The sequence below is a fragment of the Camelina sativa genome, chromosome 10, assembly GCF_000633955.1.
Source record: "Camelina sativa cultivar DH55 chromosome 10, Cs, whole genome shotgun sequence".
Lineage (NCBI taxonomy): Eukaryota > Viridiplantae > Streptophyta > Magnoliopsida > Brassicales > Brassicaceae > Camelina > Camelina sativa.
The window spans coordinates 8,435,055-8,450,015 of NC_025694.1; the positions used below are offsets into that span (position 1 = coordinate 8,435,055).

The 14,961-nt window shown below is 37.4% G+C and overlaps 4 protein-coding genes across 4 annotated transcripts; 3 read left to right on the forward strand and 1 right to left on the reverse strand.

Moving 5' to 3' along the window:
- Positions 336-1,539, forward strand: LOC104717961. The gene is made up of 3 exons (XM_010435598.2): positions 336-469; positions 846-952; positions 1,052-1,539. The coding sequence occupies exons 2-3, from the start codon at positions 889-891 to the stop codon at positions 1,246-1,248; spliced, it is 261 nt and encodes an 86-aa protein (XP_010433900.1). The 5' UTR covers positions 336-469; positions 846-888; the 3' UTR covers positions 1,249-1,539.
- Positions 3,320-6,138, forward strand: LOC104717962. Its single transcript, XM_010435599.2, has 3 exons — positions 3,320-4,628; positions 5,265-5,807; positions 5,898-6,138. The coding sequence occupies exons 1-3, from the start codon at positions 3,660-3,662 to the stop codon at positions 6,000-6,002; spliced, it is 1,617 nt and encodes a 538-aa protein (XP_010433901.1). The 5' UTR covers positions 3,320-3,659; the 3' UTR covers positions 6,003-6,138.
- LOC104717964 lies at positions 6,312-8,495 on the reverse strand. Its single transcript, XM_010435600.2, has 8 exons — positions 8,223-8,495; positions 8,065-8,086; positions 7,763-7,819; positions 7,592-7,673; positions 7,298-7,393; positions 7,057-7,181; positions 6,943-6,961; positions 6,312-6,840 (listed from the first exon to the last, which is right to left on the reverse strand). The coding sequence occupies exons 1-8, from the start codon at positions 8,320-8,322 to the stop codon at positions 6,547-6,549; spliced, it is 795 nt and encodes a 264-aa protein (XP_010433902.1). The 5' UTR covers positions 8,323-8,495; the 3' UTR covers positions 6,312-6,546.
- On the forward strand, positions 8,649-14,033 carry LOC104717965 (beta-adaptin-like protein C). The gene is made up of 15 exons (XM_010435601.2): positions 8,649-8,831; positions 9,349-9,546; positions 9,687-9,800; positions 9,933-10,183; positions 10,564-10,699; positions 10,830-11,009; positions 11,110-11,202; positions 11,298-11,509; positions 11,603-11,666; positions 11,776-11,955; positions 12,059-12,151; positions 12,240-12,619; positions 12,740-12,929; positions 13,011-13,214; positions 13,536-14,033. The coding sequence occupies exons 1-15, from the start codon at positions 8,745-8,747 to the stop codon at positions 13,833-13,835; spliced, it is 2,682 nt and encodes an 893-aa protein (XP_010433903.1). The 5' UTR covers positions 8,649-8,744; the 3' UTR covers positions 13,836-14,033.

The following is a 14,961-nucleotide window of genomic DNA, read 5'->3' on the forward strand; positions in this document are numbered from 1 at the left end:
AATCCTTTAAACAAGAATAAAAATGATGTGCTCTTTTAAGTTTTTTGGACCCTTTTGTCATACATAATGCAGAGATGGACTTGAAATCTTGAATTTATAATGATAACTTTAGTAAAGAAACTTGTTCCTCTTCCCACGTTTAATGCAAGTTGTTTAGAAATTAAAAAAAGTCTTAAAATGTAGTTTATCAAAGAAATCAAACCAAGCAAATCAATGGACTATATATGTCTGGACCAGTATGAAAATATATTTAATATATGGGGCAAATGCGAATTAATGAAAAAGTGAGAGGCTATTTTATAAAATTATGTAACTTAACCAAAGAGTCCCGGACCTTCTCAAACCTTCCTCTGCTAAGACTGACATTGAATTATCCCAACTAGAACAAATCTGTACAGTCTGAAGCAAAAGCTCTTGCAAAAGGAGAAATTGAGACACTCATTTGATTTTGCTCAGTTTTTGAAATCTGGTAAGTATCATCATCGATCGTAGTCTTTACGTTAATCTCTGTGACAATTTCTGTTTTTTCTTTTTTCCTACTTGTTGTCTTATAATCTTAATTTCTTTATTGCTTAATATCAAGTTTCCTCTGTTTTTTAGATCACTAGGAAGATTAACTTCAGTTGTAAAATATTTTTGTTCTGCTCTTATTTTGCTTGATGAGTTCTTGATTCCATATTGCAAAACCAATCGTTTCTTGAAATTCTTGATGAGACTTATACATAAATCATTGATTTGTGTGAATGGTTTAGAGTTTCTCAGATGTTGCAGTGATTTGATACATAACTCTACTGTTCTTGCTTGCTTTATGACATTCACGAATTTTTTTTCCTATCCATTTCCAGATAGGTGAAGCTATAGAGAGAGACCAACATAGATCATAACCTCATGCGACGTGTTCCTGCTCTTATAGACAAGCTCAAACCGATCTTCCAGGTCTCAGGATCAAAAGGTAAACTCGTTTTATCTAAAATCTTTCACATTTTCATATGATTTTTGATTTATCATGAGGAAGAGAACGAAAAGAGTGACTCTGTTTTATGAGAATCAGGTAAAGTGGTAAGAACCATTGTACCCAAGAAACCTGTGAACGGGAACAATAGCGAAAGCGAAACCATGAAGGAGATCGAGGAAACGGTAGAGCCTATGGTTGCCTTTAGTAGACCACCGCCTTATACACCATTTGTTGGTCCACTGCTCATGTATTCCCTTCTTCAATCATGGTCTAGCCACGATGAAGATGGCTAGTTGCATGCATCTGCCAAAGTTTTCTTTCTTAATAAGAATCTCTTAATATAAATCGTCTCTAATAAATAATAACCGAGTCTTTAATTAGCGTAATAAACCCTTGTAAGATGTTTAGTAGACATTGTGCAATGTGCAGTTTGGTGCTGTTTTTAAGTCGATCACTTGGTTTGTGTATTTTCGAAGCACCATGTGTGCTTTGTGAATTATATAGTGATCAAACGATGAATTTTGTACTAATGTATAGTTTATACTTTATATGCATCAAGTAAATAACTGATATGGTTCCATTCACTAGTGATTTTGTCCACCAATTTTATAAACACTAAAGATCAAATTTACGTTGTTTATGCAAGCAAAACACATAAATAAGCCCATTAGATATTGCTCTGTTTTATCTTGCAGCAACCACTTGCAACTTGTAGCTGGCATGTGCCCCCTAGCTCCAAACCAAACCACTATTCATGAACCAATACCAGTTTCCGCAAGCCACTTGGTTTTGGCTCTTACTGCAGGTTGGAGAAACCGATTGACCTATATATATATTACCTTAACTGTAAGAGCTGAGTATTTTACAAGTTCTCTCAATCTCATTTAGAGCTGAGCTGTATGAGCTTAGTGTTTCATCCAGAGCTAATGGGCTTTGGCCAAAATCAGATCCATCAAACATGAGCCTAATTGTTAAATTAAAAAAAAAAATGGAGCAAGCAATGATATCTAGGGAACAATATTATATAAACCAAATCATGTGATGTGAAGTGGACAATAGAATATGATATCCCTGTGCAATAGCCCTAATGCTGGGACCAAAGATCTCTAAATATAATAATTAGAGAATATAGAGCAGGTAGTATATGCAGCTTTTTATTATTTTATTTCATAATTCCATTTAAAGATTACCAAATTAACAAGAGGACAAAAATCAGTATTAATCAAGAATCCAAAGGAGAATGTAATGCAATAATTTAATGGGGGTAAATCCTTCTCATTTGTTTATCTTCTTTAGTTTCATAGTTATTGAAATTCAAATAACCAAATCAATAAAGAGCCCAATCGTTTTCTTACGAGTTGGTTATGGGAGAAGTTTGATATTGGATTCGTTTTCCAATCAAGCATATATTCATATGGAGCTAACAGCAAAAACATACCAAATACACTTTTTACAAACGTCAAACACCAAAAATAGTAGTGGTTACAATTATCAGTCGCCTTCTCCAACAACAACATACTAATCAGTGCTCTATTTTCATATTTCTCCACCTTTTTTTTTTTAATCTAAAAGCTCAAGTTTTATTTTTTGCAATTTTAAACGACAGTAAATGTTTACATATATATTATTTTTTATATATATACTAAGATTGTACTGATCATTGGCGCGTAATAATGTTGACGTTCTATTTATGGGCATCATATTCTCAATCAGTACGTTAATATATTTTCAAATTTCTAGCTGTAGATGTCCAAATTTTAAATAACCAGTCTAAAGCCAATACCTATTTATTTCAATTCCAACAGAAGAGAACCAAATCTAGGGTGAAATATAAACAAACACGTGGAAAGACTCAAATCTAACAGTATTTATTTCATTATTTGAACTTACTTATCTTTCTATTGTATTTTCTTTTAATTATAGAACGAACCTAATATAAGCATTGAACATAAACAGTATCACAACAACCGAAACAAATTGAGTGATGATGATGAAGCCAATGTTAATAGCCTCTTAATTAGCACTAATTAACCATTCTATATCTGAGAAACGAGCCTATGAAACGACGTAGGTTTTGGCTTTAGCTTTTAAATTTAGGACAGAAAGTGACACGTAGATAGTTCCTAGTGGCCCACGTGGGCAGACGATGAGGAGCAGGACCCATAACTCATTCATGGATCCGACCGCTTCCTCTTACAATAAAGAACACAAACCTTTTCAGTTTTATATACGGTAATTAACATTTAAAACATGAAAAAAATAGATTATAAATAATTTGATTAAAATAAATAAATAAATAAAGACAACAACCACATTGTATTAATTTTCAATAATATTAATTTCACCTTTTTCTAGTTATTTTTTTCTTTCTAGTGGGAGTGTTTTGCGTTCTCTCTCACCTTTTATCTGTCTTCCATAGAGAGAAAGCTCACAACAACAAAATTGAAAAAAAAAAAAAAAAAAAAACTTTGTCTTTCCGTTATTTTCTCGATTTCTCTGGCATCAACAGTCTCATTCTCATTGATCTTTCTTTTTTGTAGCTAGAAAGATCCATTTTTCTCGGTTCGTTCTCTTCTGGGATGACGAATCCATAGCTCAAGAACACACATACTCTGTTTCCTTCTTCTCCTAAAGATTCACACACTAGGGTTAGTTTTGTTTCTTCAAATTTTGGATCTTTCTTGTTTACTTTTCTGTAATTTGGATGAAAGGTAACCAGAAAGATTCGTCGGAGAAACCGATATGGGATCGAAGCTCATCGAGTGCTTCATTACCCGGAATGTGGTCTTTAACCCGACCCGGTCCAAAACTTATGGTTTGGCTAATCTGTTTTATCGTCTTCACTTACATTATCTACATGCTTAAACTCGTCTCCACCTCACGCTCCTGTGACGATTCAACTCCTTTCACCACCGTCTCTGCTCTCTCCACCAACGTTTCCTCCAACGTCTCTTCTTTACCTTCCTCCTCCTCCTCTGTAGCTGCTTCACGGCGGCGTGAAGAATGGGAGGAGAAAGAAGAAGAAACAGGGGTTGATGAGCCTACGGATCTTAACCACGTGGTGTTTGGGATCGCTGCGTCGTCTAAGCTATGGAAACAGAGGAAAGAGTATATCAAGATCTGGTATAAACCGAAACACATGCGTGGCTACGTTTGGTTAGATAAAGAGGTGAAGAAGAGTGTTAATGATGATGATGATGATGATAACGAAGACGAAGACGAAAAGCTTCTCCCTCCGGTGAAAATCTCCGCCGGAACTGCTTCGTTTCCTTACACGAACAAGCAAGGGCAACGCTCGGCGTTACGGATCTCGAGGATTGTGTCTGAGATGCTTCGTTTAGGTCCGAAGAATGTGAGGTGGTTCGTGATGGGTGATGACGATACGGTGTTTGTCACTGATAATCTGATAAGAGTGTTGAGGAAGTACGACCATGAGCAGATGTATTACATTGGGAGCTTGTCGGAATCTCATTTACAGAACATTTTTTTCTCGTATGGTATGGCTTATGGTGGAGGTGGTTTTGCTATTAGCTATCCATTGGCTAAAGCTTTGAGTAAGATGCAAGATCGGTGTATACAGAGGTATCCTGCTTTGTATGGTTCAGATGATCGCATGCAAGCTTGTATGGCTGAACTTGGTGTTCCACTCACTAAAGAACTTGGCTTTCATCAGGTAAGAACTTAGCTAGTGTTAGGCTTCTTACCAATTGGTTGTAATGGGTAGTAATTGCTGATGTTTTAAGGACGGAATTAGTGATTCTTGAGGAGTTAATGAAGTTGGTATTTGATTATGTTGACTCTTGAACTAGAACTTAAAATTGATAGCTTTGATTGCTTTGTTTAAGCAATTTTGATTATTGAGTGGCAACATTGGTGTTCTTCTTCAATCAATTATGTTAACAACTTTGGAAGAAGGAATCTAAACTCAACAAAGTATAGAAGACTTTAAGAGTTCTGTTTCTAGTTTAAGGAGTAGTACCAAACTTTGAAGATTTTAGAATAAGCTTTCAATGTTTTAATGTTTGATAATTACAGTTTTGTTTCTTTGTTCTGTTTTATTTTGTTTGGATGCTAATATTGGCAAATTTCTTCCGTGGTTTGGTACCGACAAATCGGCGCGTGAGTAGTTCAATGTCCGTCCAATTCACTTTAGTTAGATAGATTGCTAATTGTAATGAGTGGGACCCGTGTTTCTGTTTTTACACTTAATGACCTGTTCTTCTCATTATTCCTACGCGTACCTTTGATGCGTGTAATCCACGATCCGTTTTAAGTTTTTAACATCTGAAACTTATTTTTTTGTTTTCAGTATGACGTCTACGGGAACCTCTTCGGTCTCCTCGCTGCACATCCTGTAACACCGTTCGTCTCAATGCACCATCTCGATGTTGTGGAACCGATTTTCCCGAACATGACGCGTGTCCATGCTCTAAAGAAGCTAACGGAACCTATGAAGCTCGACTCTGCCGGGCTTTTACAGCAGTCGATATGTTATGATAAGCACAAGAGCTGGACCGTTACCGTATCGTGGGGATACGCGGTTCAAATCTTCCGTGGAATATTTTCTCCACGGGAAATGGAAATGCCTTCTAGAACTTTCTTGAATTGGTACAAACGGGCGGATTACACTGCTTACGCATTCAACACAAGGCCGGTTAGTCGTAACCCGTGCCAAAAACCGTTTGTGTTTTACATGTCGAGCACGAGATTCGACAAGCAGCTGAACACGACGGTTAGTGAATACAAAATACACCGTGTTTCCCATCCCTCTTGCCGGTGGAAGATGAGTAACCCAGCTGAGATTAACACCATTGTCGTATACAAGAAACCAGACCCTCATCTATGGGAGAGGGTAAGTAACATTTTTTCTATCCTATTTAGAATATGGTTAAAACGTAAGTGAATGTTGTGAAGTAATGGTTCTTGTGTTTTGTTTGTACAGTCACCTAGGAGGAACTGTTGCAGAGTGCTACAAACAAAGAGGAATAATACTTTATGGATCAATGTTGGTGTATGTAGAGCAGGTGAAGTTACTGAACTTAAGTAATTTTTTTTTAATATAGTTTTTGTATTAATTTTGTTTTATTTTTGAAAGGGAAGAAAAATTAGAGTTTTTAGCCCTCGTAATTTCTTGCCACCTTATTAAAAATTTATTCTTTGAGATCCAGTCCCCATTCGTCCAAGTTCTTCTCGCAGTATTTGATAGTTCATACAATGTTTTCTCAAATACAATTCACAACCACAAATTTACTTAATACCTCTTTTATGAGGATTGAGAACATATGTTGTTTCTTCCAGAATATACAGTTCGTAGATAATTGTATTGTACTCAACTTTCGAAAAAGAGATCATTCAAAAGGAAAGGAAAAATTCATCGGATCTCTTAGTCCGAGAGGGACGTTTCAGAAAACAACAAGAACAACGTGTGAGGTCAAAATCTCATACAAACAACGACCTCAAAACAATCAGCGAACGTTCAACGCGTGACCCCGTAACCAGAAAGTGAACATATATATTAACGACGTGAAAGTAAAACAAGAAAAGATGGAAATTAAAATTCCAGGTCGGTATAGAAACCAGGCAAAGAGTGATTACTTTGGGTAAGCAGGAGGAGGATAATCCCCTGGAGGGTATTGAGAATAAGCTGGTGGAGCTGGGTGTTGAGGATAGCCAGAAGGTGGATAACCTTGTGGAGGGTGTTGAGGATAACCTTGTTGTGGAGGGTGTTGAGGATAGCCAGAAGGTGGATAACCTTGCTGTGGAGGGTAACCGACTGTGGGTGGGATGGCTTGATCAAACCGTGACATTTGCTGAGGCGGAGGCACTGCCATTGGCTGTGGGCCGAACTTACCGTCTCTCTTGTCCATTTCCATCTTGTGTTGTGTCTGCAGAAGCATTATAGACGTTATAAGATTCAATTCAGGAGCCTCTAAAAGCAGGATTTATAAGTAGGGAGAGATCAGAATGGTTGATATCATCACTCTTACCTGCATACATGCGCAAACTCTGCAAACAAGCAAAATACAATATGTCAGGAATATAAGGTTACAATCGGGTTTTGATCAAATATAAATGAAACTATTGATTGGGGGAATTCTTACGTGCAGTAAACCATGTCTGCTAAACAAGAGAGCAACTGTGAAGCTTCTGAAAGCTCATCAATACCGACAATACATGCAACTATGGAGAATATGCAAGCCACTTGGCTGAGGCAAAACATGAAACCCTACACAACCAAAAAGACAGCAAAGATGACGACATTCGTTTATCATATGTTTGTTTCTGTTCTAGTTGCTTGTGAGTGTCAGTAACCAGTATGGTCTGAGCAATGAGGATACTTACAATGATGCAGTTGTCACATTGCGTCGTCTGAATTTGGAACTCATCTTGCAGAAGAAAACGAGTGGAGGCCACAGAGGTTCCAAAGCAGCAAAATACCTGCGATTGTTCTGCTATTTAGAAAACCGGAAATTTGCTAACAGTTCATGATGCTGCCTCACAAGTCAAAACTAGGCATGACTGAGATTGTATGCATATGTTTTACAGGACGCTTTCAGATGCTGAAATTGAAATAGGTCTATAGAAAAGACTTCATTTAAAGCTAAGCTAATGGTTTACAAAAATGAAGATCTGTACCTCAGTGGCAAGACAAAATTGAGGACATTTGGTTTCTCCACAGCGACCGCTACAAGGCATGTAACCAGCGCAGCAAATGTACCTGTGAGACACCAAAAAGAGCATCTTCTTAAAACTAAACAAATAAAGCTAGAACTGATCTCTCTGAAGGTTAATGAATGTGTGAAATACCTTGACATGTCATTGTAAAGAGCACGCTTGCGAAGCAAATATGATGCACAAGGGGCACTGCAAGGAGAAAAAAAAAAAAAAACCCGAAAACATACAAATCATACAATGTCAAAGTCATGTTACACATTCTCTAGTAGTACCAAGCTCAAAGATGAGCACAAATTCATTATCTGTGAAAAAAATTCAGATCACTCCACAAAACCAAGCCGATCTAACAGCCTAATTCGAAGTCAAATCGTGGTCAATTCCAAATACAGAGAGAGTAAGCAACGAAAATAAAACTCAGATCAATCGAAGCTTACCACCACAATGCGAAGCAGCAATCTGCGAACACCAACGACAACAACAACACAGAAATGGCTCAGATCAACACCCAAAAAAACTAATCAAACCCCAAAAAATGTTAAAGAGAGAGAGAGAGAGAGAGAGAGAGAGAGAGAGAGAGAGAGTGAGAAATTACAGGGAGTATCGTTCTGGATACTGTGGGAGAGATCGGTATGCCAAACGTTACGGAAGTTCTTACGGAGCTCCATCTTCTCCATATCGTACTTCGGCGCCATGTTTCTCACGGATCTGATTAATTCGATGACGACGTGAGGTCAAGCCAGAGAGAGAGACAAGCGATAAGGATCCAGAGACTTGCTAAAAAGTCTCACAAACGTGTTTCTAACTTCATCCGTCTAACTTGAAGGGAAAAACAATAAGAAGTTTTCCTCCCAGGGTGGCAACTGGCATTGACTGGGGAAGTTATGACGCAATTTCGAGAAATATTATAACTATCAGGGTCAAATTGTAATTAATTATTATTTTGAATTGACCTGTTACTTTTGTTAATTACAAAAATTACCCAAATCTGGGCTAAAATTAACAAAAAGGTCGTTTGTTTTAGCAATTTCGCGTCTTCGTCTTCTCTCTGTGTCATCATCACTCATCGTCTCGGGGAGGAGGAGAAGTGTGGAGGTGGTTGAAGAAGAAGGGAGAAATGAGCGGTCATGATTCTAAATACTTTTCGACTACGAAGAAGGGAGAGATCCCTGAGCTCAAGGAAGAGCTTAATTCTCAGTACAAGGTTCTTCTTCCTTCTTCTCTATCGTCTAATTTCATATTTTCGATCTGTGATCTGTGATCCGCAATTCTTTTAATCTCTTCGCTGAATTTTGCGTAACTCTTGACTCTGGTAGATCTCTATGATTCTGGATTCGAATTGATCGGTAATATTTTTGTTGATATTTAGTGGGAGATTGGTTTTTTGTTTTAATTGGAAAGATTGATGATGGTTGTATGTCATAGTTATATGTAAATGGCTAGTGCGCGGATATGTGTGGATCATATAAGTCTTGAATCTGGATCAATTGCATTGGTTGTGGACGATCAGTGATTGTTCATTAAAATCTCATTTTCTTCGTTCAATGTAAATGTCTATGGAAATGTAGGAATACAGTAATCTTCAAGTATGAAATATTCATTACAATGTCTAGCACAAGTTTACAAATAAGATGCTAATGGTACTGATTCAAGACGATGGCATGCGTTTCTCTTTTTGCTTCATTTTTTCTTACCCCTCTTTTCTTTATTATGTTTGTTAGGATAAGAGGAAAGATGCTGTTAAGAAAGTTATTGCGGCAATGACCGTTGGAAAGGATGTTTCATCACTTTTCACTGATGTTGTCAATTGCATGCAAACGGAGAATCTAGAGTTGAAGAAGCTTGTTTACTTGTATCTGATTAACTATGCAAAAAGCCAGCCTGATCTTGCTATCCTCGCAGTAAATACTTTTGTAAAGGTAACACTTAAGCTACTTTTTTTTTTTTTATATAGCTTACTCAAACAAAAATACCTAGTATATCAAGTTTCGTGGTCTTTCTCTGTATTTGGAAGACGAAAATATACTAAAAAACCTCATCATTGCTTTGTATCTGGCAGGATTCACAAGACCCAAATCCATTGATCCGGGCTTTGGCTGTGCGAACAATGGGCTGTATTCGTGTTGATAAGATCACAGAGTATTTGTGTGATCCTCTTCAAAAATGCCTTAAGGTTGAGTTTTTTTTTACGCTACCTTGTCCCTGCAACTTGTAGCAAAAAGTTTGTGTCCCTCAAGAATTTTTTTTATCTTGACTGATGACATATTTCTGTTTTTCCTGGCCTTTTGCAATTTTCATTTTTCAGGATGATGATCCATATGTCCGCAAGACAGCAGCTATTTGTGTTGCTAAACTGTTTGACATAAATGCTGAATTAGTTGAGGATAGGGGGTTCCTTGAAGCTTTAAAGGATTTAATATCAGACAATAATCCAATGGTTGTAGCAAATGCTGTAGCAGCCCTTGCAGAGATACAAGAGAATAGTACTAGTCCCGTATTTGAAATCAATAGTACCACCCTCACAAAGCTCCTTACAGCTTTAAATGAATGTACTGAGTAAGTGGTTCCTAATTTCCGTATCGTACTTTCACTCAGATTGTGTCTGATTGACTAATTTTAGTCAGATCATCTGTTTATGGAGAACGTACACGCTGGCCTAAATATTGACAGTAGGATAGTCTGTTGAGTTGCGGGCTTGCTTCTTGTGTTTCTAGCATCAGTTTATTTATGCATTTTACTGTGTATCAAACCTAAAATTGTGGCAATTTAGGATGTCTTTGTTGTTACTGAACTTGAAGGTTTTCTGTGTGGATAAAGGAGTCATCGTTTTGAACTTGGGGAATGGGATCCATAAAACGACTATCTTTTCCTTGCTTGCTTGCTCGATACATATTTATACTTTTCATTTCTAATAATACTGTCTGTGTTCTTCACAGATGGGGTCAAGTTTTTATATTAGATGCTTTGTCGAGGTATAAAGCAACTGATCCTCGTGAAGCTGAAAATATTGTTGAGCGAGTCACTCCAAGGTTGCAACACGCTAACTGTGCTGTTGTGCTTTCAGCTGTTAAGGTGACACTTTAAAAAAATATATCTCACTGGAATGTCATCTATTATCAAAATTGTTTGTGAAGTGTCAGCTATATTTCCCTTAGTTTCTAATCCTCTCCTCTTCTGTTCATTTTCTCCGTGAGCTTTCCAGATGATCCTTCAGCAGATGGAGCTTATAACTAGTACAGATGTGATTCGAAACCTTTGCAAGAAGATGGCTCCTCCCCTAGTTACATTGCTTTCTGCAGAACCTGAGATACAGTATGTCGCGCTTCGTAACATTAACCTTATTGTCCAAAAAAGACCCACTATTCTTGCCCATGAAATCAAGGTAGCTTGATCCTGTCTTGTAGAGAGACTCTCGGAATAAGCAATAAGCAATTGATATATTCTTATATTTATTATTAATGCTATCATGTTTTTTTTCCTAGGTATTCTTCTGCAAGTATAATGATCCGATTTATGTCAAGATGGAGAAGTTAGAGATTATGATAAAACTTGCTTCTGACAGAAACATAGACCAGGTAATCTTTTGTACTACACTTTTCTCATCTGCTGTTAAATCAAGTTATTTTGTTTTGGTGCAAATCATGATGGTTTCTGGACCATATCAATGTAGGTTCTTCTGGAGTTTAAAGAGTATGCCACGGAAGTAGATGTTGATTTTGTTCGGAAGGCTGTTCGTGCAATAGGCCGATGTGCCATCAAACTAGAAAGAGCAGCTGAACGGTGCATCAGTGTTTTACTTGAGCTGATCAAGATCAAAGTAAACTATGTTGTTCAGGAGGCCATTATAGTCATCAAAGATATCTTTAGAAGATATCCAAACACGTAAGTTTGATATATTTTAATTTTCTTGGTTGTGGCTTCTGAAAGTGCTGATATTCCTTCAATCTCGGCTATGTTATTCAAAATAACGTACAGGTATGAGTCCATAATTGCAACACTCTGTGAGAGTCTAGATACATTGGATGAACCAGAAGCTAAGGTAATAAAATTTGTCGTTTGCATAGTGTAAAATAGCTGTAAGCTTCCCATCCGAAATAAATCTTAAATCAGTGGAATTTGTACTCTTGCATTTGCTGGCATCTTGAAAGGCATCTATGATTTGGATCATTGGTGAATATGCTGAAAGAATCGACAATGCGGATGAACTTCTTGAAAGCTTCTTGGAGAATTTCCCTGAGGAACCAGCACAGGTCCAGCTGCAGCTTCTTACAGCTACAGTCAAACTGTTTCTGAAGAAGCCGACTGAAGGCCCACAACAAATGATTCAGGTTCTGCCATGACCATTATGGAGAACACGTATTGCTCTACTAATCAATTAAAGTGCATGTGTATGATGACAGGCCTGGTTTTTGCCATGTTTCAATTTTTCAGGTTGTCTTGAATAATGCTACTGTCGAGACAGATAATCCTGATCTCAGGGATCGTGCATACATCTACTGGCGTCTTCTATCTACTGATCCCGAGGTATGTTTTCTTGATATGTTATACTACTTAACTACTTCAAGCACATTGGACAATGAACAACAATTATCAGTGTTCTTCTTTTGACTAGGCGGCCAAAGATGTTGTTTTAGCTGAAAAGCCTGTGATTACTGACGACTCAAACCAACTTGATCCGTCACTCCTGGATGAGCTGCTTACAAATATTGCCACCTTGTCCTCTGTGTATCACAAGCCTCCAGAGGCTTTTGTAACCCGCTTGAAAACCACAGTTCAGAAAACAGAAGATGAGGACTATATAGAAGGGAGCGAAACAGGATATCCTGAGACATCTGGTAATCCGGTTGATGGTGCGGCTTCCCCTCCAGCCACGACAGGCCATGTCCCTAAGCCAGCAGTTGCCCCAGCTCCTGTGCCTGATCTGCTTGGTGACCTAATGGGGTCAGATGATGCTGCAATTGTCCCTGTAGATGAACCCACAGCTCCGTTAGGGTGAGTTTGGCTTAAATGGTGAACAAAATATATTGCATTGAAAGGCTTTTTAGGCCACATTTTGTTTGTGCTTTGGATTAGCTTTTCACAACTGAAACTTGTTGGATCATTTGATTGCAGTCGTCCATTGCCTGTTGTCCTGCCAGCTTCAAAAGGTCAAGGCTTGCAGATCAGCGCTCAATTAACCCGACAAGATGGTCAAGTATTCTACAGTATGCTCCTTGAGAACAACTCGCAGTCACTTCTTGATGGCTTCATGATTCAGTTCAACAAAAACTCATTTGGCCTTGCAGCTGTTGGACCTCTTCAGGTACTAGTAGTTAATATGCTATACATCCACGCCTATTATCCTGGATTGCTGAAACTGATATCCAGGTTTTTACTATTATAGGTTCCGTCTCTGCAACCCGGAGCATCTTTCAGGACAATGTTGCCGATGGCATTGTCCCAGAACATTTCTGCTGGGCCAACCAGCTCGGTTTTGCAAGTTGCCGTCAAAAATAACCAGCAGCCTGTTTGGTACTTCGAGGATAAGATTGTATTTCACGCTCTTTTCTCAGAAGATGGTAGGATGGAACGCGGAACCTTCCTCGAGGTAAAAGACTAATACTATATGATAAAGAGTTCATTAAAAATGGTACAACATGCTACATTGAGTAAAAGTTGAAAAGGTCTTATTGTATTAACTATTAAGATTGTTGAGTAATTAGTGACAGGTTTTGATGTTTGTCCTTTAAGAAGCCTGGGAAAGTTAGGGTGCTCTAGATCTTAACATAGGATATGATTTCATTGATTTAAGTTTCTCGATTCGTTATTAGTTGAAGAAAGATATTTATCCAGTTCTGATCATACCAATATGTCATAGCCTTAAACACCAGTTCTTCTGAGTTATAAAACATTTGTTCTTTTTGATTAGACATGGAGATCGTTACCGGATTCAAACGAGGTGCAGAAGGAATTCCCTGGGATAACCATCACAGGCGTGGAGTCAACGCTTGACATGCTCGCTGCATCAAACATGTTCTTCATAGCAAAGCGTAAGAATGGAAACCAGGACGTCCTGTATCTTTCAGCCAAAGTCCCGAGAGGCATACCATTCTTGATCGAACTAACAGCCATGGTGGGTCATCCTGGTCTGAAATGTGCGGTCAAGACTCCAACACCCGAGATCGCTCCTCTCTTCTTTGAAGCCGTTGAAATTCTATTCAAGGCTTGAGATTCTTCGATTTCTCACTGTTTCCCCCTTTTCTTCTTTTAGTGTATGTAGTAAGTGATGCTTGTTACTCACTTCTTTGTTTCTAATTTTTTGTATTAAAAATCACCACTCGTTTCTCGAAAGAGCTTTGATTTGTGTTGTTGCGTATATGCCCAAAAAGGATGATTAAATAGTGTGATGATGACATAGTTATTATTATCAGCAAAATGCTATTCAGTGTTTTAGTGACCGACATGAAATCAAAAGGTCGCTCGTAGTGGAGCGAAGGGATTCGTACACGTAAACTAATATACATATTAGTATTTGAAAAATTTTGGTATTTTCTTAGCAACAGATAATAAGTAGATGGATAATGGGCCCGTAGTGCGACGTAGCAACCAACCATGATTCTCCCTAACATGCGGTTACAAAATCGCCTAGTTGAAACTATTCTTGTAATTACCATTACTCATTGATTAAAAATCAACTTCAAAACCAAAACAAATTGAAAATTTTAAACTTGAGAGTAGTAACGTAACGTGAGATTGAAGAAATGCCACCGAATATTTGTATAAGGGTTGATTCAGGAGCCAATCACAATACTAAGCAAGCTTTAGTAACGTATTAATAATTATGTAACTCTAATAGCTGTTTTTTTCATACTTTATTATTATTGTTTTTAGTTTTTATAAGATAATAAAGACTTGAAAATTGAAATACTACAAGGAATTCTTGAAAAAAAGAAAAACTACACAAAGTTATCAAAAGATATGTCACTAAATAAATAATTTAGTCTTTGCCCCCCCCCCCCCCCCCNCAGATAATATTTTATAAAGGAAAATAGATGGCTAACTACATGAAGTATAAGTGAATACATGGTCACACATACTAATTATATTATTGTATACTCAACTACACGAAATATATGTATTACATAGTCACATGCATGAACTATATGACGTCATGTGTTCAACACCATAGACATATAATCTGATATACTGATTGATTAATTCCAGTGAAGACTGGTGTTGACTCCGGCATTGACCAAAAAAATATTAAATCATTTATGGTTTTTATTAATTACAAAATATTCTATTCAGTATCTAATTATTTTTTATATATTTCCTAAATATATCTTAAATGTAAA